The sequence below is a fragment of the Chelmon rostratus genome, chromosome 15 (assembly GCF_017976325.1).
Source record: "Chelmon rostratus isolate fCheRos1 chromosome 15, fCheRos1.pri, whole genome shotgun sequence".
Taxonomy (NCBI): Eukaryota; Metazoa; Chordata; class Actinopteri; order Chaetodontiformes; family Chaetodontidae; genus Chelmon; species Chelmon rostratus.
The window spans coordinates 21450919-21473165 of record NC_055672.1 but is presented as its reverse complement, the minus strand read 5'-3'; the positions used below and the strand labels follow the sequence as shown (position 1 = coordinate 21473165).

Sequence of the window (22247 nt, the reverse complement as noted above, 5' to 3'; positions counted from 1 at the left end):
TTGTTTTGTGGGTGCACCTCAGTTATGTGTGTGTGTTTGTTGTTTTAACCTGCAAGCCCTCTGTTGAAATGCTGTCCTCTCTTTCCTCCTCAACCCAACATGAGCATATGAGCGTGACGACTGGTCATAGATCAAAAGGAAAGCCAAAGAAATAATGAAATAAGCAAGAGAGGCATTGATGACGAGAGAGAGAGGGGCTGAAGGAGGGGAGGAGCTGAGTGAAATAGCAGGGACAGGATATACCAGGAAAATACTGATGTGTGTGTGTGTGTGACAATGAGATGTGCAATTCCTTCCAATGCAATTTTTACAGGTACTCTCAAAAGAAACGCAGCCCCCAAATAATGTAAGCATGTGTCTGACCCTGTGTTATCACTTGAATAGATATGTAAGACATATGTTTTGTGTAATACTAAGACATTCTGGTCTTTGTGACAGCAAGCGAACACAGAAATGAAACTGAGAGGGGTCGGTGCTGAAACACATTTCTTCTGCGATGATTCGATTGTTGGGGTTTTCATCTCATGTCAGTGTAACATCTCCTGCAAGCCTTTGCGCAGATATTTGTGGTGCTCAAAGGACGAATCCTACCTGCAGGGACATTTAGTACCACATTCCCACGAATTTTAACTGGACCGTGCGTTCTGTGCTAAATGGCTAATGATGCTGAACATGGTGAACATGAGCGTGTTAGCATCCTCATAGTCTTGATCCTATGTTGTCAAATCAAAATGAGCTTTAGATTTAAGGGGTCTCAGTTACAACTGACCAGTAAAACTGTCATGGTGGGATTCCCAACAATCTGAAAATCTGCCACTCATATAAAATTACACGTTCCAAGCAACGAGCGTGGAGCCGAGCTGTGGAGCTTGCTGCTAGATTGTGAAAACAACAAAAAAAAGGTCCATTAGAGCAGCTTATTTTTCCAGAGGGAATCTGTCTATTAAGACATTAAATGTCTGACAGGCAGGGAATTGAGCCATTACCATGAAAAATACACCACCGACCTGTGTGCGTTTAAATATGTATACTAAACACACAGAGAAGCCGCGCGGCCGTGGATGCAGTCACAAACACATGCATAATGTATAGAGGGCATTATCAGTGTGTCCTTTCTATGCCAGCTGTGTATTCATGAGGTGAGATTGCAGAGCAGGGGCAGAATTACAATACCTGTGTACACACCGACAGACACGGCAGCGGCTAAGTGATTTTAAATGCTTGAAAAAGCACAAGGAGCACTTGATTTCTCTCATCTGGTTGTTCCCGTGTTGGACACTTTTTGAGGGTCTGGCAGGATAAACAGCAGCAGAGCTCAGCACTTGCAAGCTCTGCTGTTTCCTGACTAGGTGTGTTTGGTTAAAGAACAAAAAAAAAAATCTGTTTTAATCTATATGTAATTAAAGCTGTAGAGGAATTGGAAAAGAAATAGAGCAACATTTCAGAAAATATACTTATTTTCTTTCCTTCTTTTCAACAGTGAAATGAGGACATTGATTCCACTCTCACTGGGCATTAGATCCGTAGCTGGAGTAGGGACATGGTTATCTTAGCTTAGCTTAAAGGCTGAAAACAGCTGTGTGGGCTCTATCTGCTGTGTTTAGCAGATAGGTTAACCAGCACATACAACAACTTGTGGGTTTTGGGGGATGTGCAACAGCTATGTCTTGATGAGCAACAGTTTATCCATTGCCCAGCACTTTTGTGAATTGTCTGACTATAGTAGCTGCCAGACACAGTCAATGAGCTCAGGATTTTGTATAGGTCTGGGCGAGACAGTGCCAAACCTGGCAATCTGACTGTGACCACAAGACGTCAGGAACATCCCAGCTGTTTGTTAAGAAACAGTCACACCACTCAACACTCCCGATGAACAGTGTGTATTACACTGTTCATTTTATGTTTTTGTCTGAATTCAACAGTCATTTTGGAGTTTTGGAGGTGTTGGTCTAAACTCTGAGCTTGATGTTTTTCTGTGCTTCCAGTGTGTCTTCCAAGCAAACTTATCTGCCTGTGGATGGATTGGCTTGAAGTTTTGTACGGACGCTCAAGGTGCCCAGAGGATAAATCCTAAAGACTGTGGTCATCCACTGACCTTACACTGTTTGTCATTGTTTCATGTCATTCCTTCATTATTTCCTGTTTTATTTTGAAATACTCACCTCTCCTGTCATTTCAATTATTTCACTTCCTGCCCATGTGTTTCCTGCCTGTGTGATTGCCTATCCCCTCCTGACTAGTTTCACCTATCACCCATTAGTCTTTTTTAGCCCAACTTTACCCCTCCTGGTGTTTTTGGACTGCCTGTCTCTGGTTTTGACCTTTGCCTACCTCATGATTCAGTAAACAGGATATTGTGCATTAAATAAGTGAATATGATGTTGATGATGATGATACATGATATATACAGCAGAAGCAACGTTCTGGCTTGTGAGATTCGCCTCTGTTGTCACCATCTTGCAGAGGTGCATCTTGCATTTAAATAGTAGAAAATAAGTCACATATCAAATGAGACGTTAAGTATATTAATGTTCAATTTATATATGCATGTATGTATGTATGTCCTCATGGAGACAGTACAACACCTTAGGCTGCAGGCTGATATGATGGAGCTCTGGTCGACCTGGCCGCCTGTCTTTTGATTTACCAGCTGTTCCAGCTGAATAGTACGTGCTGTGTGGCCTAATATTCCAAAGCTGTTATGAGTGTCCGAGTGTACCATACAGGGAGGGAATGCACCCTCAGTTGCCGTACCATCTTGTCGAAGATTGTGAATACAGCTTTATTAATTTTTGTGTTTAAGCATTTGATTATGATGATTATTCACAGGTTAAGGATCTGAGGTGTGTGGAGGAATTCTGGGCTCTCCTCATTCAAAGTTTGTTGAATAGTTAGATGCTAAATGTAAGTCTGGGATATGAACAGTAAAAACACAGTAATCAGCACAGGTGTCCTCGTGGTTACTACCTAAAGATATACATGCCAAAAACCAACCAACCAAACAACCAAACAAACAAATCACAACCCTTTGCTTACTGTGCAAACGCAACCACTGCACCCCAAAAACAAAAACTTGCTGAAAATATAATGCACTGTTTTCCATGGTAACTGTCATTATGACATGTTACCCCATACGTGGAACAACCAGCAATTCAAGACATCTCAGTTGACACACTGACGTCTTCATAACACACACCTGCTGAAATAATACCAAGTCTATCTATTTTTACTGCATTTCATGTTGCAGGTGATGTAAGAAATCCCCCCCACGTCTTAATTAGACACAGTCACCTTTACTGTGAGTCACCGAACTGGCAAAGAAGCGGAAACGGGTGACAGGAAACCCTCTGTTCACCAGACGGAAACGTCAGAACAAACAGTCATGATAAAGTCATGATAAACGAAGCCGCCGTGTCCGGTCTGACTCTGAAGAGAGCTGTTTGATTAGCTGGTGCGTTGGAATATTACCCTGTGTGTTTCTCTCTGAAACGCCATGAAGCTGAGCCTTTGATGTTCGGCTGTGCTGTCTTCACACCCAGCATGGTTTCATTTTGTGGCGCCGGCTGAAAGGTGAGCGAGCAGGTCAAAGTGTTGAAAGCGCCGGAGAGGCAGTGAGAGGAACGGCGTTCAGACTGAGGTGACCCCTAACTTACTCTAACTAACGACGTGAGCCATGGGGACTCATTAACATCAGTGAACTCAACATTGTCACCCACTGGCGTCAACAGCATGAGAACAGCAGAGTGTGACAGATTTATATCATATGTTACATGATTTTTACTGTATTCCCCAGCGTCTTGGCGAGTCTTGCGTACTTCACTTGCCCCTGATGACACACAGATCCAGTTTTCAGCCCAGCTGCAGCAGGTCTGCTTTGTTTTTGTTTGTGCTTGTTTATGGGAAAAGGTCAGGTTATGAATATAGGACATTTGGTTTGTTTCATCATTACGTCTTTTTCTCTCTCGTCTGCATAATCTGGTTGTGCAGGTAGACTGTGCTCTTCGGGTCTGGGTATGACTTGTCTATTTCCTGATTCACGGAGTCTTCGCTTTAATGCGGCGATTCTTTTGGGAGGACCGTGAACGGCACAGGAGAATACGTTTTTGGTTATCTCATCTTCCTTCCCATGCATCTCTCTCCTTCCACTTCTTTCACTCTCATCATCTCTACCTGTCGTTTCATGTGTCTCTGCCTGCTCTTTCTCTCTCTCTGCAGTCATCTTTTATGCAACATTCAGCTCTGCAATGACCCGTTATTCACATTGTAGAAAATGAGAGTGTAGAAAATGCACCTGTAAATTGTAAATATAAATGAGTGATGGTGAATTTCATAAGTATTGAAGCTTAGTGGGTAACTGACAGGCAGCCAAGTTAGAAACCTAAAGATTTTCTTAAAACTGCATTTTGTTTGTGCCACTATTCATGCTCGGCATTATTTCAGCAATAGTCATTCAGTGTACTTAAATTCATTTCATTGTCGTTGCTTTTATGGTGATCCACGACAGTCACCAAATCAACCAGGACTACTTGCAATGAAAACTACTTCTGTAGATTGAATTGCCACTGCTGAAAGACCAAAAAAATGTGATTTGATCGGACTAAACCTTTATGATTTAGTTTATAACATAGATGTTGAAATCAATTTGAGCTCTGCCTTGACTTTAGCATTTGTTTTGGTGCGTTTGTTTTACTTCAAAAACCAGCACAGTTTGTTTGATGAGACAGATGGGACATCTGAAGGACAATAAAAACCCATATTAATGGACATCAATAAAAGGCACAGTCAGCTGCCAGGCCTTTGGAAATCTAATTGCAGGGAAACATCCTTTCCCTTTCTGTGACATTGTGAAAATGCGTTTGAAATGGTTGAAAATTGAAACGCCAAGAGCAAAAATTCACCTTGAAACGAAATACTTTATCCTCAAAATAATACAGAATGAAAGAGTCCTGATTCTGCATTTTAAGCACTATGAGAGAAGGAGAGAGGGCCAGTGTAACTGCTTGTAGAACCAATTTTCTTTGTTTACACGTTTCAGAGTAATTCAATATACTCTATTCTTCAGTATGCAAATGGGTGCGTTTCTATACAAATGCAGTTAAATTTAGTCAAGTTCACTTTAGTGCAGCGAGCAGCCAAGACAGAGGAGAGGCTTAAGAGGAAAGAGCATGTGTGGAGAAAGAGGTGAAGAGGGGGGGGGGAGAGGGAGAGGGGTGGAAAGCTGAACTGCTGGTTTTGCCTGATCGATGAAGGGCTCGTGTAAAGTGGGGTTGCCGGGATCCTGTCCGCTCTTCTCCTTCCAGGAACTGCCCGACCACAGGGACCGTCTGGGAGAAATACCTCTACTTCTCGTCATCAGTCAGCCACCTCTCCATCTGGAGCTGTCAGACTTAACACAGTCTGAATCAATGAGGAGGAGCGAGGGAAGAGTCAGATGAAGACGGATCAGAGTCATTTTACAAAGCTTCAAGGCAATCTGCAAACTGAGACGTGGAATGAAAGGTGTGGGGTTGTATGAGCTTCTTGCACAGAAGCAACGCAATGTAGCGCTGCAAAGCGACTGTGCCGCACTTTATATAATGCAGCAGATCAGCTGCTTGGATCAGAAAGGGTTTTTGTAAGATCAGACTGAAGTCAGACTTAACTTTTCTAAAGATTACAAAGATGGTACGAGTTTTCCTGGGCTGTTCAAACAAATAAGTGTACTGGTCACCATATAGACTTCACAGTGTTTTATTGAAGGCAAAACCAAAGAGGCCGTCAGTGGTTATTATGTATTCCTGAAGTCTATCCAAGAGAATTCTTTCTTATACTTTGGAGAGTGCCTGCCAGGGCGAATGGTTGTAGTTTTTTTATGCTGGATATATTCCTGGCTTTTCCTCTGACTGCTGGCAGTAATACGACAGATACCACAGAGTCAGGTAGAATGTCATGCATTAAGAATCCAGAGAAACCCATAGCAAGCGGCACTGACATTCTATGGAGAGCATACTGCAGATGTTCTGCCGCTCAGAGCCACGAACTGCGTTCACTGCCAGTTTCTCAATGGCATAGCACACTTCACCAGGCCTAATTACCACAGCATCATTGTTCAAATCATTCCCCACAAATTAATCGCTCTTAACACACTAAAGAGTCCTTATAATGTTTTCTCCACAGTTCAGCAATATTCTCAGACCCAGAAACCCCATCAATACTGGATGGCAAGGGCGTCTTACTGTTGTTGACTTCTTATACATGATTCTGCTGATTTGGAGATCTGCAGCCTCCCCTCCTGTTTCCCCTTTTGTCCCCTGTTTTTTTCCCCTCCTCTTGTCTTTTGTTTGTCTCTCCCCTGTCTGTCTTGTGTAATGGTACCTCTGCAGGGCGGGGCCGACAGGTTGGTCAGGCCTCCTCGCCAATTCAGCACAGGTGTGCTCACTGACGCAACCAAGACCCACCCGACTACACAGCACGTCAGCCCCAGGAACGAATCCAGTATTTGTCGAACTGTCTGCCAGCCAGTGTGGTAACGACACAGACCTCTGTACGTGCTCGGTCTCGCTGTCAGTCAGTGCTCAGTCCCCTGACCTTATCCCTGTGTTTGTGCTCAGGTGAGTCCAGTTACCTGCTCTCATCTGTGCCCTGCCTGTCTGCTCTCCCTGTGGAAACCTCCTTTGCACTATTGAGCTCTGTTAATCTTTAGAAGTCATTACGGGTTTGCTTGCTGAACGTTCATTAAAACTGTTTCACTTGCTCATGTCTCCTGTCTGCTCTGTGCAAGCCTAGCGTTAGAGTCTATTTAACCCTTTCCTTCAACAAAGCATACATCATATATAAATCCAGCATTGATGTGTTTTTGTGTTCACACTCTGGGCCACGCCTCGCTCTTCCTGATAAAACAGAATTTTTAAAAGCTTCTTTGGCCTTGACGTGGAGTTCAGACACACATCTGTTCCATCCTGCCCTGAAATTATGTTGTTAGCCCTTTCTTGGCAGAATGATTTGCCATTTTCTTTAAGACAATTACATACATCATACATACATCACACTCATTGGTCATTTTTCCTTCATGTCTGTGCTTCTACCATAGTTTACATAGTTAAATGGCTTTTGTCTGTTATTTCATGCTTTGTTGTGCTGTTGCCTACAAACAGTTGAAAGTCCAGTTATGCACAACATGGATCAAAGCTTTGTGTCTGTGTTATAGTTAAAAATGCAGTCGTCCTCGTAACTGCTTCATATCTATACTTCACATGCAGTGCCTGTCAGCATTTCTTCTCCTACTTGAAAGACCACAGAGCGGTGGTGGAAGGAGAAGCAGCTGGCATTGGGTGCATGCCGTCAACCAGCAAAGGAGATAACAGGGGGATTTTTATCAGTTCATCACAATAAGTAGCTGAACGAACTTAAGAAACGTTTTAATATGCACCAAAAACAAAATTGCTTTAAACATAAATATGGTGAAAAATGACAAAATTTTGATTTTAAAAGATCACAGTTTTTACCAAATAGCAAGTCAGCAAGAAGCATTTTCAAAACAAATTCATCCCTTCCCATTTGAAAAAAAACCCCCAGTAACTAACACTTGATCAAGTTTGCTGTGTATCTTTCCATTATGGGTCACAGCTAGAGGACAGTATTTGGCTGTATGGTCTTGTCGGTCTTGTGTTGTTTCATGGGGAGTGGTGAATTGACTGAGAGCCTGAGGTGTGACAGGGGTTCCCCGTGAAGTTGTGATGTGTGTGGTGGTGGATGAAAGAGTCTGCCTTTTTCAATATTGTGTAAAATATTTAATATTTTGCCTCCTGTCCCTGCCCAGTCTGTGAAGACTGGTCCACTGCTTAGTGCAAAGTGGTAATACTCAGCTCGTTCATCAAAAGACATATGTGCTTTGGAGAATCTTGCAGAGTGGACATCGGCCTCTCCCCAGTGTCTGTAGTGTGTGTGACGTGGTGGCACTGCTGGTCTGGACATCTGCCTCTTGGGGCTACAGTATTTGGAGGGCCTCCTCTCCCAGAGGTTGTGTGTCTGGCAGGTGATGAGGCTGGAGATCCAGATGTCCTCTGTGGTCATTGTACAGTATGAGTGGTACTGCTACAGGATTGTTCATCAGATACAAAAGAGAGTGAGGCACCAGATCTCCCTGTCTTCCACATCCACTGTTTGTGGTTTGCTGAAGATGCTTTTTGAACTTTATGAAAACATAAATCAGCAAAAAAAAGAGGGGAAAAAAAGAGAAACTGTGCTTGTGATTCCTTTACGGCATTGGAACAATTTGCAGGGGAACTACAATGTTGCTATAGGCAGGGGTGGGACCTAGGTGGGATGGGTCTGAATGGACAGAATCTCCGATGTGCAGTAACTTGATCCTTGAATGCAGGTGTGTATGTCGGTACTGTGGCTGTACTCAACAGATGGCGTCGAATTCTCCTGTACTGTCCCCCTTTAGCCATGTCCACCACACGAGATCTAGGAGTGGAACTGGCTCCCTGTCCAGTACCTGGTCTTGTCCATTGTTTCTCATTGCCCAGTCTCATGTGAACATTGCGTCCTGGGTTCAGCAAAGATCGCTTTCTCACCCCGTCCCCGTGGTTGTAGTCGTGTGATTGTCGACTGCATCTGCTTCTTTCATGTCTGAATTTGTCAGGATTTTCTGACCCATCAGCAGCTCTGCAGGACTGACTCCAGTAGAGGAAGAAGATGTGGTCCTGTATATCATCAGAGCTTACAAAAGATTTCTATGCCTGTCATATAATGTTCCTACCAAATATCACTTAATCCATTTACCATAATTTTGATCAAACATGCTGAGTTTCCAATTTTGCTTTTCTTGTGTGGGAGAATGACAGGAGGGGGTTCAGTGAACTTCTGAGGATGGATGTGGGAGACTTTGATGACTTGCTTGGAAAAGTTGCATCGTTCATTAAAAAATGGTTTGGTTTTGTCACCTCCTGTTTTATGCTGAAGGTTCACCGTATGTGTCATCTTTTGCTTTACTTCCTGTGTTTTCCTGCTTTAGTGATTGATTTGTTTCACCCGTGTCTCATTAGTTTTCCTCCCCTGTGTATTTAAGCATATGATTTTCCCCCCGTCTTTGTCAGGTTGTCGTATATGTTCCCCGTGTCTAGCCTGTGAATCGGTATGATTGTTCTCCAGTGTATCCTACAGATTCCTGTGTTTTTGGACTACTTTTCAGCTGGACCTTTTGTTTGTTCCCTGACTTTAATATTTTGGTTTCTTCAAGTGGTGTTGTTTTTCTGTTTGGACCTTCTGCTTTGGATTTACCATTTATCTGCTTGACCCTTCCCGTAAGCCCTTTTGCTATTTTCTTTTGTTAATAAACTTGTTGAACTGCACCAGCCCCACCGCCTGTCTGCATTTGGGTTCTATCCTTGTTCCCCTGTGACCCCAACCTTGGCAAGGACACCAAACTGAGGAGGGCCATCAGCACCAGGCAATCATAAGTTGATGTAAAAACTCTCTGATTTCAAATACAATATATATATTTTTTTTCAGACACACAGTAACTTGTCCTTCTGCGTTCCAGCACTGGATTGGCCGAACTATTAGCAAGATAGTATTAAAGACCTGTGCAGCCCTATGTCAAGTCTTAAAAGAAGAATATTTGAAGGTATGACATTTGCATAATAACACGCTGAGTACACATAAAACATCTCAATTATACCTACATTAATGATTATTCTATTTAATACCTTGACAGCATTCTTTTCCATATAGCACCAAACCAATCACAGGCTTACACAGTTGTGCTTTCATTAGAATCACCAATCCACGTGGTAAATGTTGCAGTGCTAAAACCTAATAGAAAAGAAACTGTATTGTGATCACTCCATTATGGAAATGCACAGGCATAATGGTTTTTGATGGGCTGCCCCTGTGCACACTCCACTGTCCAGTGCAGTCAAGCTTGCTCTGTTTGGCCTCATTAAAGCATAAAAGTGATTCAAAGACAACTTCACACATTGCAGTAATGGTCGAATATCACACAAACAGATTATACCTTTTAACCATTCTCATTCATTCACAGTTAGAAAGAAGGTCTGTAATATTAACGGCTTTATGTTATAAATGTCATTATGTTTTGACTTTTTTCATGATATAAGCATCTGGAATTGGGCATTGTGGACCAACATTTCCATGTGTCCGAGATTTAATGTTAGTGTTTCAAATACTCATTCTAAACCTCTTTAAGTACAAATGAGTTTGAGTGTGCAGTTAACAAATAATAATAATAAAAAAGGCCTATTTGTTTTCTATACTTTCCATCATCTCAAGCCCCCCTTGGCAGCTGCTTAGGCTCTCTCTCTGCATTTCACTAACCCCTGGTGACATCTTTTCTCATACAGATAGACATCCTCCACATGAGTGTGTCCCTCCATTTAAAGAGAGGCTGTACATGTTAATGCATGAGGCATTTCAGTGTAATACAACCTTTATTTAACAACGAAGACTGAAACCTCATTTACATGTGAGATCTCGCCAAGACAGGGTCAAACAGCACCAAGCACACAGCAGGACAACAACATCAAATCACAGTAACAGCAAATATAGCAGAAATACATTGCATAAACAAGGCAACACTGAGTAAGCATGTGTTAGTTAGTTTGTTGAAACAACTGCAGGTCTGGGTCTTGGCTGGTTGGTTTGTTAGTAGATCACCACAACAAAAATATTAGGGTGAATATAAGGGTGAAGGAAGGATTAGATAAAGACAAGATGAGAGAAGGAAGTACGGAAGAAGAGAGACAGACATAGAGGTTGATGAGGGTCTAAAGGTCAGTTTAAAAATCTGACCTTCAGTTTGACTGATGTTGCTGGCATTTACACCGAGTTAATGCAGTCACACACACACAAACACCCTGACAGACCGGACTGTAAGCTGAAGACCTCTGTCAGTTCGCCTCCTGCCGTATAAACTAATACAGAGGAAGATCTCCACGAAAAGATCGGCCGCTACTCCAGTTCACCCTGAGCTGATAATCTGACAGCCTGCTCAGTGTCTGTCTGCTTCACTTTGTGTCATGTTACATTCAAGAAGCTTTGCTGACTTTGTCACCATTCTTCGACCGTCAAGAAACTGTTTCACAGAGGAGGAAACAAGCCCAGATGAATACAATATGTACATTCAGGTGCAACAGACATAAGCAGCCAGAATGCATTTCAGTGCTTTTGCATGCTCTATATGTGCCGTCAGAAGGTGGAAGACGTATCAGCTCCCTATGTATAGATGGAAGGGACTCAGCTCCACATTCTGTTACTGAGTGAGACACGACAGTTTAGAAAATCTGTGGGGAGAGACAGGGCATCAAAGCCTCTGGCTCCTCTCCACGCTCAGCTCCGAGAGTACGTTCTCACTCACACTTAAGTCAGTACAGCAAATATCAATATCTGTCTATCTCATCAGCCACAGTTTGGAAATACATCCCATATGAAATACTGTGGAACACAGTACCACAGAATAGAAACACAAAATCAGCGATTGTTTTGAATCCTTAGACTATTTAACCCACACAGACTGGCTTTCAGATAACACTTTATGAAATAGAGCAGCAATAGATGGAGTATAAACAGCGTAACATATGCTTTGAAATATATAAAAAAAAAGATAGACACAGAGTAAACACTTTGCCTCTTCACATTCTGTCAAATAGAGATGGGCAGTGTGTCAATGCAAAAGTTTTTAAAATACATATATAATTGTATATTAGTATTTTGCAGGGCAGAAATAATGAGATGTTATTTATAATAATGTGGAAGTGGCATTGTTTGTAAAGATAATGCAGGATACTTCTCACGTTTCGACTCGGAGGCGTGAGTCTCATTTATTCATTTTTCAACACCGTTAAAACATGGCGCTGCGCATGAACAGTAATGCTGCATGTGTAAACATCACCGGAACATATCATAACCAGAACTCTTAAAGTGACCGCACGTATTATGCGCAGTGAAACATTAAAACCTACGAATTAACACAGAACTGAACACAAGTGTACAAAGGTGAATTATGCATATATCTGTAAACGCTAAGAGCGCTACAATAAGATACTTTTAAGAATGTCCAAATTTGTTTATACAATGAGGGCTAGACTGACAGGTTAATGGCACATCGCATCGCAGAGTCTAATACCAAAGGACGCTTGTTGGTAAAACAAACAAACATCCGAGATTGTGCGTTCTTAAACGCGACCAACAAGCTCCGAGTTTGTGTTCTCACTGAGGCAGGAGCTCAGTGGAGCGACTCCAAATGATGCCCCCAGGGAAACAAAAAGATAAACCATAGAAATCCATCACAACAAGAACCTGTTTACAGATGGGAACAGATTTTGCTAAAGAAAGAGAGATAGAAAACAAAAATAAAATTATCTTTGGTACAGTTACAGCTTGAAATCAAGAGTCACGCAGAACCTCCATCTTTGAGCATATCCGAAGCAATATAGACAGTTCAGCATAATGTTGAACAGAGGACAGTCATGCCAACAATTGCACAACACTGCATGAAAGACTAAATAATAATAATAAAAGGATTAGTCTCTTTGCTCCAGATGACCTTGATCTCCTGAGAAAATACATCTATTATACTTTGGTGAGAAATAATCTAAATATGATATGACAAGGTTGGAGTCACATAAAATCCAGTTTGATCTGCACATTATGGATGGTGGATAGTGGATAGTGAAGAGGATATTTGCCTGACTTCAGCTTGGCGAGACTGGTGAACTATTTTCAGTGTCTAGCAGGGAGATGAACCCCAGCAACCCTCAGTGAGTAACAATGAGAGGGATTTTTATTCATGTCTGAGAGATGAATAATATCACTAAATCAGGTAGGTTTTAACCTGAAATTGAATCATCTTTGCCAACAGAGCCTTTGGCTAGGTTCTTGAAACTCTATTATCAAAATGCATCATATCGCCGTGTCCATATGCATTCAAATGGGTAGCTGTTAAATGTATCATGTACACATTTTAAACTGCTGAACTAGAATCCATGATATTATTTCTGACCAAACCAAGATCATTGTCACGACCACCACTACAGTTTAATTAAAGCTATAAAATAATGTTTTTTTCAATAGCGACTTCTCTCAGGGCTATGCCTATACTCATAGAATCAGAAGTTATATATAACTTCTATATACTATAAAGTATTATTGCCCTCTGAAATGTAGTGGAGTAGAACTTTAAAGTGGCAGAAAGTCCAAATACTCAAGTACAAGCACTTCAAAAATATCCAAGTATTGTTTGTGTTTTTATGGTGAAGTGCAGAGGATGAGTTGAGGAATCTGCTCTGTAGTCTGGGGTTCAGCAACAGATACTTGTCTGTTTTTTGCCAGACAGCAAAAGGGTGAACAGGCTGTGGCTGGGGTGGGTATTAAAATTTCCTGTGGATCCAAACTCTAAAAGTGTAAAAAATAAATAAAAACTAGAAATAAAGTATGAAAAAAAATATATACAGTATATTGTAACCAGGAATACTGGATTAGCCCCGCCCACCAATAGTGCTTTGATGTGTGTTTCAACCAATAGGAGGAATAGCCCCGCCCACCATCAGTGCTTGATGTGTGTTTCAACCAATAGAATGGAAGTGGCTTTGTTGCCAACCAACTGGAACCCCAACAACAACAGAGTTGTACTAACGTGCTCCTGAGACACGTACGATCCAGATTTTCCGTAGACAATTGCAGTCTGCTACAGACAAATACACTCTACTAGAGACGAGTACAGTCCGCTACAGACCAACACAGTCTACTACCAACAACTACTTTCTACTACAGACAGTGCAATGGCTTACAGAAGCAACCCCAGAAACCACCCAAACAATCCAATCCATCCTGCAGAATTTCTTCGTCTGCAAAGTGCTCTTGAGCACGGTCGCCACCAGAACAACTCTCTGAAAGTACAGTTGAACCGCGCCTTGTATGAAAGAGATCAATCCCTGAATGCAAAGCGCAGACACGTCTACAGTATTTCCAACTTAAAAGAAGAAATACTTAGACTGGAGCAGCTTCTGGAAAACAAAAACGGCAAACGGGCGGAACAGTTGGAAAACATCCAGGACCTGGAGAACAGCGAGATGGCAGAGACTCAGAAGAGGCTGCAGATGCAGGTGAACCAACTGGAGCAGCAGGTGCAACAGAGGGACGCCCAGATCATGGTCCTCAGAGAGGAGAAAGACCATCTCTCTCAACTGCTCGCAGCGGCCACAGACGGCGCTGAAGTTCTCAAGGCCAACTTCACAAAGGAGCTGGCCGAGAAGGAACAGAGCTGGGAGACCAGACTCAGACAGCTGGAGGAACTGGAAGAGCTCTGTCAGAAAAGGCAGGAGACAGAGACAAAGACGGAAAGTTCTAAGACTGGACAGGAAAAGGAAGAGAAGGAGCAGATGAAGGAAAGAAAAAAGAAAGAAAAAGAGGAGAGGAAGGAAAGGGAAAAGAAAGAAAAAGAGGAGAAGGAGGAAAGGAAAAAGAAAGAAAAAGAAGAGAAGGAGGAAAGGAAAAAGAAAGAAAAAGAGGAGAGGAAGGAAATAGAAAAGAAAGAAAAAGAGAAAAGGAAGAAAAGGAAAAGAAAGAAAAAGAGGAGAGGAAGGAAAGGGAAAAGAAAGAAAAAGAGGAGAGGAAGGAAAAGAAGAAGAAAGAAAAAGAAGAGAAGAGGAAAGGAAAAAGAAAGAAAAAGAGGAGAGGAAGGAAAAGAAGAAGAAAGAAAAAGAGGAGAAAGAGGAAAAGAAGAAAAAAGAAAAAGAGGAGAAGGTGAAGAAAGCTGCTGGTTGCTCAACCGCAACTCCCTCTCCTCCCCCCCACCTTCGTCCTAACCCCCTATTTGGTGCTCACTTGTATTTTGACATAAGAAGCACCGACACCCCTTTCCCTTCCTCCCCTCTCCGCCCCCCACTTCACCGTCCTAAACTCCACCATAGCCCCCTCTCCCTACCCCCTCACCCCCCTACCCTCTCCCCCCATCCCTCTGTCCTGTAAATTTCAGGACAGCACGATCAAATCAAATCAATAATTAAAATTTTTAATTTTAAGTCAATCAATAAAAATCAAATAAAAATCAATCAGATGAAATAAAAAGGCATGTGTCTGTGTCCGTCAATAAAGACAAACAATATAAGAACAGGTGTACGACATTATGGTGGTGATGAAGAAGAAGTGCTGCTATCTGTCATCAAATACTGTTTTTTGAGTTCGTGTTGACTGAAACAACACTGAAGTCCTGTTTGGACACCATTAACTCTACTTTAGTGTGAACAATACAAATAATGCAAAAACCAAAACAATTCCAAATAAACCTGCGTCAACCATGAACACATGAACAACCCCCCCACACATTCATTTCCATTGTCGTCTGCATTAATGGCCAATAAAGTTTTTCAATCTTCAATCTTGAACCCTATATTGACACAGGGATGGACATATTGGGGGAGGCCATTCATACACGCAAATGTAGTTTTTATGGGTGGAAATGTTCAAAACCTTATCAAACTGAACTAACAGTCCAACTAGAAATACTTGAGTTCATTCATACACACGACTCAGAAGAAATTCACCCTCAGCTAATGAACAACAGATAGAGGTTGGGCAAACATTTGATCAGCTATGTGATGAACACCAATGAGGCAAAACATTATGACCACTCAGGTGTACGGTACATTAGGCTGTTGCTGTAGTTCTGGCACGTAGTAACCAGCTAGTGACACATGCCTGTGAATATTCTCATTCATCCAGGTCATTGTAAGCTTCAGGGCATTCAATCGTTCGCAACTGGACCTTGTCAGTTGTCCGTTACAAAATAAAAGCACTTGAGTTAAAGATTTCAAAATCAAATATTTTTCTCCTTGGCGGTATAATTTGTGGGTGGGACAAATGCCCCTGCCTCCAATATTGGAGGGGCCCCCATCCCACCCGGTTCCTACGCCTATGAGGGTCACTGATCAGTTATTGGGCTCAGGAGTGTATTCATCCAAAGCTTTTCAGCTGTTTTTCCACTTTGACTCATGTTGCAGCATCACATAACATAATAATAATTTCTAATCTTTACTCACTATGTAACGTGTGTAATGTTTTGTAACCACTCTTCCTATTGTGGCAAGCTTATATACAGTAGTCAACTATAATTGACCATACGATCAAATGTTGGCTGACTTTATGAGTAGTTTCATGTTGAGAATATTGCGCGGCAGTCAGCCAGTCGTCTAGCTTAGAATTAGGGGATGGCATGGATGTAATTAGGGAAGGAAATACGATGCAGAACCAAGAAGCAGGTTCTTGCAAGTTCACATTATGAGAAGCTCCAGTGTATGAGTTATTAAAAATATATATTTGCTGCACGCTTTTGTACAAGATTTGAGGGCAGATTTCAACAACTAACAACAGGGGGCGTTAAGGTAAATGGTATAATTGTTGTGCCTTTGGTTTTTCAAATCATTTCCAGGTATCTGAGGGATGTTCACAGAAAGGGGAAGGATGGTTTAATTTCACTGTAATGAACGTCACGGGAGATTATCCCACTTAGAGAATGCAAAAGAATGGCTGTTCTAATCAAATGTTTTACCCTCGCCACCGTCCCAGGGGAGGCAATTATATGATTCAAAGCCAAATCAACACTAAAAATTGTCTGACTGTGACTGGGATGAGATCAGATGGAGGTGTGTGGTTTAATGTGGCTCTGTTTGGTGTCTTGTGAAATGAAAACAATTAAGAAACCCTGTACTGTGGCGCCATGATGAAAGTGTAAAAACTAAAAATGGGCAGACGAAAAATGCTGGAGTATTTGCTCATTTGGGCATTATTAAAAAACAAATATATGTAAGCATAACAAGGCAATTAATGTTGCTAAAGATAGGAGCTGGAATGACAAAAATAAAGTTTTTTATTAGCCTTAGGAAGGAAAGGAACAGCTAAGTAGGAGACTCCTCACATGGTGCTTTTTCTGAGAAATCATAAAAAGTCTTTACATTTAAATCACATCACCTCAATGAAGCTAACGTTGTTTTACCTCAACAGAGTGAATTAAAGGTACATTTATATTTACCTTATCTATTGTACAAAGTGCATGATTTATTCCCTCATAAATAAAACCCTGTCTTTGTGTCTGCAGTGCATGCATCCTCTCTGGCACAAACTGAACTTTTACTTTAATGTCCCCAGCCAGGCAAAGCTGTCTCTCCTGCCAAAACACATAACCACAAATCACATTTACATTTTCATATTCCGCTAAGGGTACAAACCAGATTGTGTGACTGGAAAGAATGCAAAAGAGAGCAGATCTGGATGATGAAAACACCCTGAAAACAACTGAACACATTTCAACAGCATATAAACTACGTTGCTGCACAAGCCTCTAAAACTTGGACGGTGTTTCATTAGGAAGACGGATCCTCTCCTGTTGCCATATAGCACATTATCTCATCCCCATTTTATGTGTGTGCTCATTTTGAATTTAATCTGTATTTGGTTACATGCAGCATGCTATAAACACCCGACTAACATAGGAACAAACAGTCACACATTCAGCAGACACAGGGTGGTAGCATTAGCAAAACTTGAGCATTCATTCAAAGTTTTGGCCCGCCTCATGCTTATGGCTGTGGGCTCTACGCTGGTAAAAAGATTAAACATGGCTGATCTGGTGACAGACTCTGCACAGTTAAGGCCCAGACCCCACCCTCTTATAGACTAAACAAATAGCAGCCTACAGCACCAAAAGGTAAGAAGATGGGAATGTCCTCCGCTTGTCTGCCGCCTACCATTTGTGCTTTGCAAAGAGAATCCAGCCCAATCCCAAAAGAGTTGGGGCGCTGCATGAAACATAAATAAAAGCAGAATGCAGTCATTTGCAAAAGAACTGTGTTTACTGACACTGGTTTTGGTTTTGCAAAGTGTCCCAGAGGACATGTACTAATCTCCTTTCTACAATCACGTGTTCACAAAGTGGTGAACCTCTCTTCATCTTTGCTTGTGAATGACTGAGCCTTTCCAGGATGCTGCTTTCATACCCAATCATGATCACCTGTTACCAACCTGTTTGCCTGTGGAATGTTCCATTTAGTGAACCTGTTTGTTCCTCCGTGACTTTCCACAGTGTGTTATGGATGCATTTTGTCCAGCTGCTGTACAAATTATGTCCGTGACTGCATTGTTTTTTTCTTGTAACCAATAAATTCATGTTATTGATGAAGTGTGTGCAGGCCTCTGTACTTCAAAACTACAACACCTGCCAATGCCGATGCCTTTAGTTTGCTCTTTGAACACTCCCTGGTTATGTGCTAGAAGTTAGCTTGTAGGTCAGTGCATTTCTCTGTTTTCTGTGACGCTTAAACAAATGACTGATGATAATTAGACCTCTGTTCTCCGTCCATGGTGCTGAAATGCACCAAAATAGATACGATAAAAGCAGTTTTCACTGCTCTGTGTCACGCATTACATACAAAAATTAGACATTCTCATATTTTTCAAATCCCATTACCACCATTTTTGTATTTCTGTGACATCGTGTCAAATTGCCATACCACTTGCTAAATCAACACCCGTGATTTGAGATGTTCTTCCATCCATGAGCTGGTGCATATGTTAAACTTGACAATGTCCATGATATTTTCCAAACCTGAACCAAGTGAGTTTATTTGCCTTGATTATGTCATTATAATTTTTGTTTCGGTGCAAAGCCAAAATTCATCTGCATGAGTCCAAAATAGAAGAAACTATCATGGCTTAACAACTGTGTTGCACTATTCAGTCATCAACACTGGTAACAGTCACGCCCTTATCACACTGCTTTTACATGTGTTAGTGTGTGAGATAGAGAGAGAAAATAGAAATGACTTTATTCATATGCCACCTTTCCTAACAAAGGTAAGATGTTCTTTAGAACCATTCAATTATTCAGCACACAATCAGGGCTCAAGTAGAAATGAAAGTGTGCGCGCGCGCACACACACACACACACACACACGCATGCACAGAGATATAGAGGTATGATGAACAGGGGACAGACTGTCTCCAGGTCAAAAGCCTCCACCCCGCACATGAGCGACTAAAGCAGAGAGAGAAAAATGTGAGTCCAGCTGAAAGCAGAGGTGTTGTGAGAAAGCCTGTGGAGGTTTATTTACCAAAATAATGGGCTTCCTACTGGGATCCTAACAAGCCCAGAAGGCCTGCCACTTGACAAGTGAGCAAGTATTTTCTACTCGACTGATTCTCGGGGTGGGAGGTGAAATCTGCTCAAAAAAAAAAAACCATTAAGTGGTTTTCTGTGAAATGAAAGGACTGCAGCAGGCAATTGGTTTAATGGCTAATACTGACTGTGTAACAGCCACAATGGACATGTGCAAAAGTGGGCAATTTGACACCCCCCCCCCTCTCCCCTAATACATCTGGATTCCTCCTCATAATGTTACACTATTCCATTTACTATCCTTTGTATTATTACACATAATCAGCGGCGGCAGCATCGACAGTACACTAAGCATATCTAATGCTGTGCCATAAAAGAAGGAGACAGCACACAGCGTCCAGGAAAAAGAGGCCGGCAAACAACCTGTGGTCTGATAACCGTCCTGGAGAAAATGTTTCCAGCAGGTTCCCGAGGAGCCACAAGACATTGTATTTCACAAACAGCACTCAAATAACAATGCGTACTGGCAGTATGCCGGGTGTTGCATTCAAGTTCCTTACCTCTTATCGGCGTGTCTTAAGTCGAGAAGTTTGCAGAAGTTGGCTCGTAGCCAAGCTCGTTAGCTGTCAGTGTTGCACAGTTTATGTATACATGTATGCATGTAGAAATGGATTAAAGGGCAAGTGTTGGCAGCCTTTAATGTAATATATCAATCAGGAGAGACTCAAGTAATGAATTTGACACAGTGGGAAAGTTGAAGAAATATGACAGACATCATATTTTAAAGGCCCAGTGTGTTGGATTTAATGGCATCTGGCGGTGAGGTTGGTGAATGGTCCTTGCCTCAACATAAGACATAATTATGAATATTGTATTCCATTTCTGCCCCCTAAATCTTGCACACTGGTCCTGTAAGGGGGCAGCAATGCCATGAGCTGTACAGGAATGTCCTGCCTGATGGAGTCTTGGCACCAGTGGTGGTGGTTAAGACTTGAAGAGCAATGGCTGAAGATCTGTATGGACTTCTGATGAGCTGAGTTGAAGGACTGATGGTAGATAGATAGATGATTTCATGATTTAACTTCATGTGTATGGTTCCTGTTTGTTTCAGTCATTAAATGATTTGTTCCTCTATTATTGCTCTCCATTGCTGTCAGGCAGAACAACTGTGACTGAAGCCCTTGTGAAAAGGTCACTACGCATTTTTGTTGCTGAACAGCTTCAGAGGCACAAGAGTTCCACAAACTTCCAACATTGTTGAGGCCTGGATTCGTCTACAGCAACTAGAAGCGTACTCTCACTGCCAGAAGGGGGAGACAAAAGCCCCCATTTTTCTTGCTATAGCTACGAGCACTTTGAGAAAACTAAACTTAAAGAGCAAGAACAATGTCCTATGGACTGTCCTCTGGACTTTGTCTTCTGTGCCAAATTGTGAACCTTGTTTGGGTCCAGTGCATGTCAATCTGGCTCTCTCTGTGCTCGCTTTCCTCAGGCTGAGATGCAGCAGAGAACCGACTTTTTCGCTGCGGCTTCCGAAAATATCCTCATAGAAGCAGTTCCTGTACATAACTGACATTTTCTGCTTTGAATTTGTACTCAAATGTTCACAAAATTAAGACATTCTCATTTTTTTCACTACAAAACTACAACACCTTCAAGAATTTGTTATGCAGGATTTTCTCACACATTTACAAAAGTGTGTAAACAATCACAGGCTTTGAAATTATTCCTGAACATTATTTCCCTTTTTGAGTCTTCTTTGGTGGTTTTAGCTCACACATTTCTTGTGTTCCACTTGTGTTCTGAGAGACAGGGACAAGTTTGTTTGAGTGGACCCCTCCTATGCCGGCACACCAGCAAGTAATAATTGGTGTGTATAAGAAACATCATTCGTTAGTTTACCTTAAAGAAGCAAACCTACACACATCTAAAATATATAAATCTGGAATGTTCTTTCTAATTGTTGTTTGTGCACTTCAATGTTAATTTGTTAAAAATGTCTTTTTCTGCATCATGCAGGAGATTGTTGGTTTACTGCGTACTCATTTAAATATGAAACCTGGTGTTCGCCACAGTTTAGCATTACATTTTGCTGCTGATGTGCAGTAACAGCAGCCGTAAATGAGCAAACACTGTGGCGCCGCAGTTTGTTTTTATTAACATTTCCGGAGGTTCTGTGAGGTCACCCCTGGGACCGATGGATGATACAACACAGAAAGCTTTATCTCATTTTAGTACATTTTGGACTGGAAACCAGCTCTGTGACAGACATTGATTTTTTTATGTGAAACATGTTAACAAACAACTGAAAGCGTTGAAATCAGTGAAGATGAAGCATAAAACTGAAATCAATGAGGAAGGGTTTTAAATTCCATCGCTGGTCATTTGGACCCTGTGCCCACCTGGTTTCATATTTGAAGCATTTAGCAGACAATGTGGACAAGTGCTGCAGCAGTGGAACCACTGAAAAGGCATTTCAAGAGCACGATCCTTCGCCGATTTGAAATAGTTTCAGCTTCAAGTGTTGACGCTCTTGGACAACAGAGCCCTCTCTTCCATCCGTCATCACTGCATCCTTTCCATTGCAAACCACCGCTGTACACAAACAGACAACCTCTGGAAGTGACTGTTAGTGGTAATGGTAATGTTGTTTTCTTCCGTCCAGTGTGCAATCTAAAACCCCTGCATGGCTCATATAGACCACTTTACCTCTTCTCATAGAGTAGAGCCATAAAAGAAACTAACTCACACCACTGGAGTGCCCAGACCGCAAACTAAACAATTTTTATCCCTCTTGTCTCTCTCAGATGAAATATTTATGAGGAAAAAGTCCATTGTTTTATTACTTTTTTTTTCCTCGCCATCCTCGTGTGGCATGCGAGAAGAGAGACACCTGACTTTGTCTGCACAACAAAAATATTCTTAGTAGACTTTCACAGCTTATTGTTATTATAATAAATAACTCATATTATTAGGGACACGGGGCACGCTCCGAGTCACTTATTACTATCCCGCGCGTTTCTTCTTCTTCTTCTTCTTATTAGGGACACGGGGCAACGTCCCGAGTCACTTATTACTATCCCGCGCGTTTCTTCTTATTATTATTATTAGGGACACGGGGCAACGTCCCGAGTCA

The 22247-nt window shown here is 41.8% G+C and overlaps 1 protein-coding gene across 1 annotated transcript in view; it reads left to right on the top strand.

The window, feature by feature from the left end:
* Window positions 1–13781: 13781 nt before the first annotated feature.
* LOC121618579 overlaps window positions 13782–22247 on the top strand; it is a 28631-nt gene continuing 20165 nt past the window's right edge. Inside the window, exon 1 of the mRNA XM_041954093.1 lies at window positions 13782–14307. Coding sequence (XP_041810027.1) covers window positions 13782–14307 — 526 coding nt within the window. The remainder of the gene's footprint in view (window positions 14308–22247) is intronic.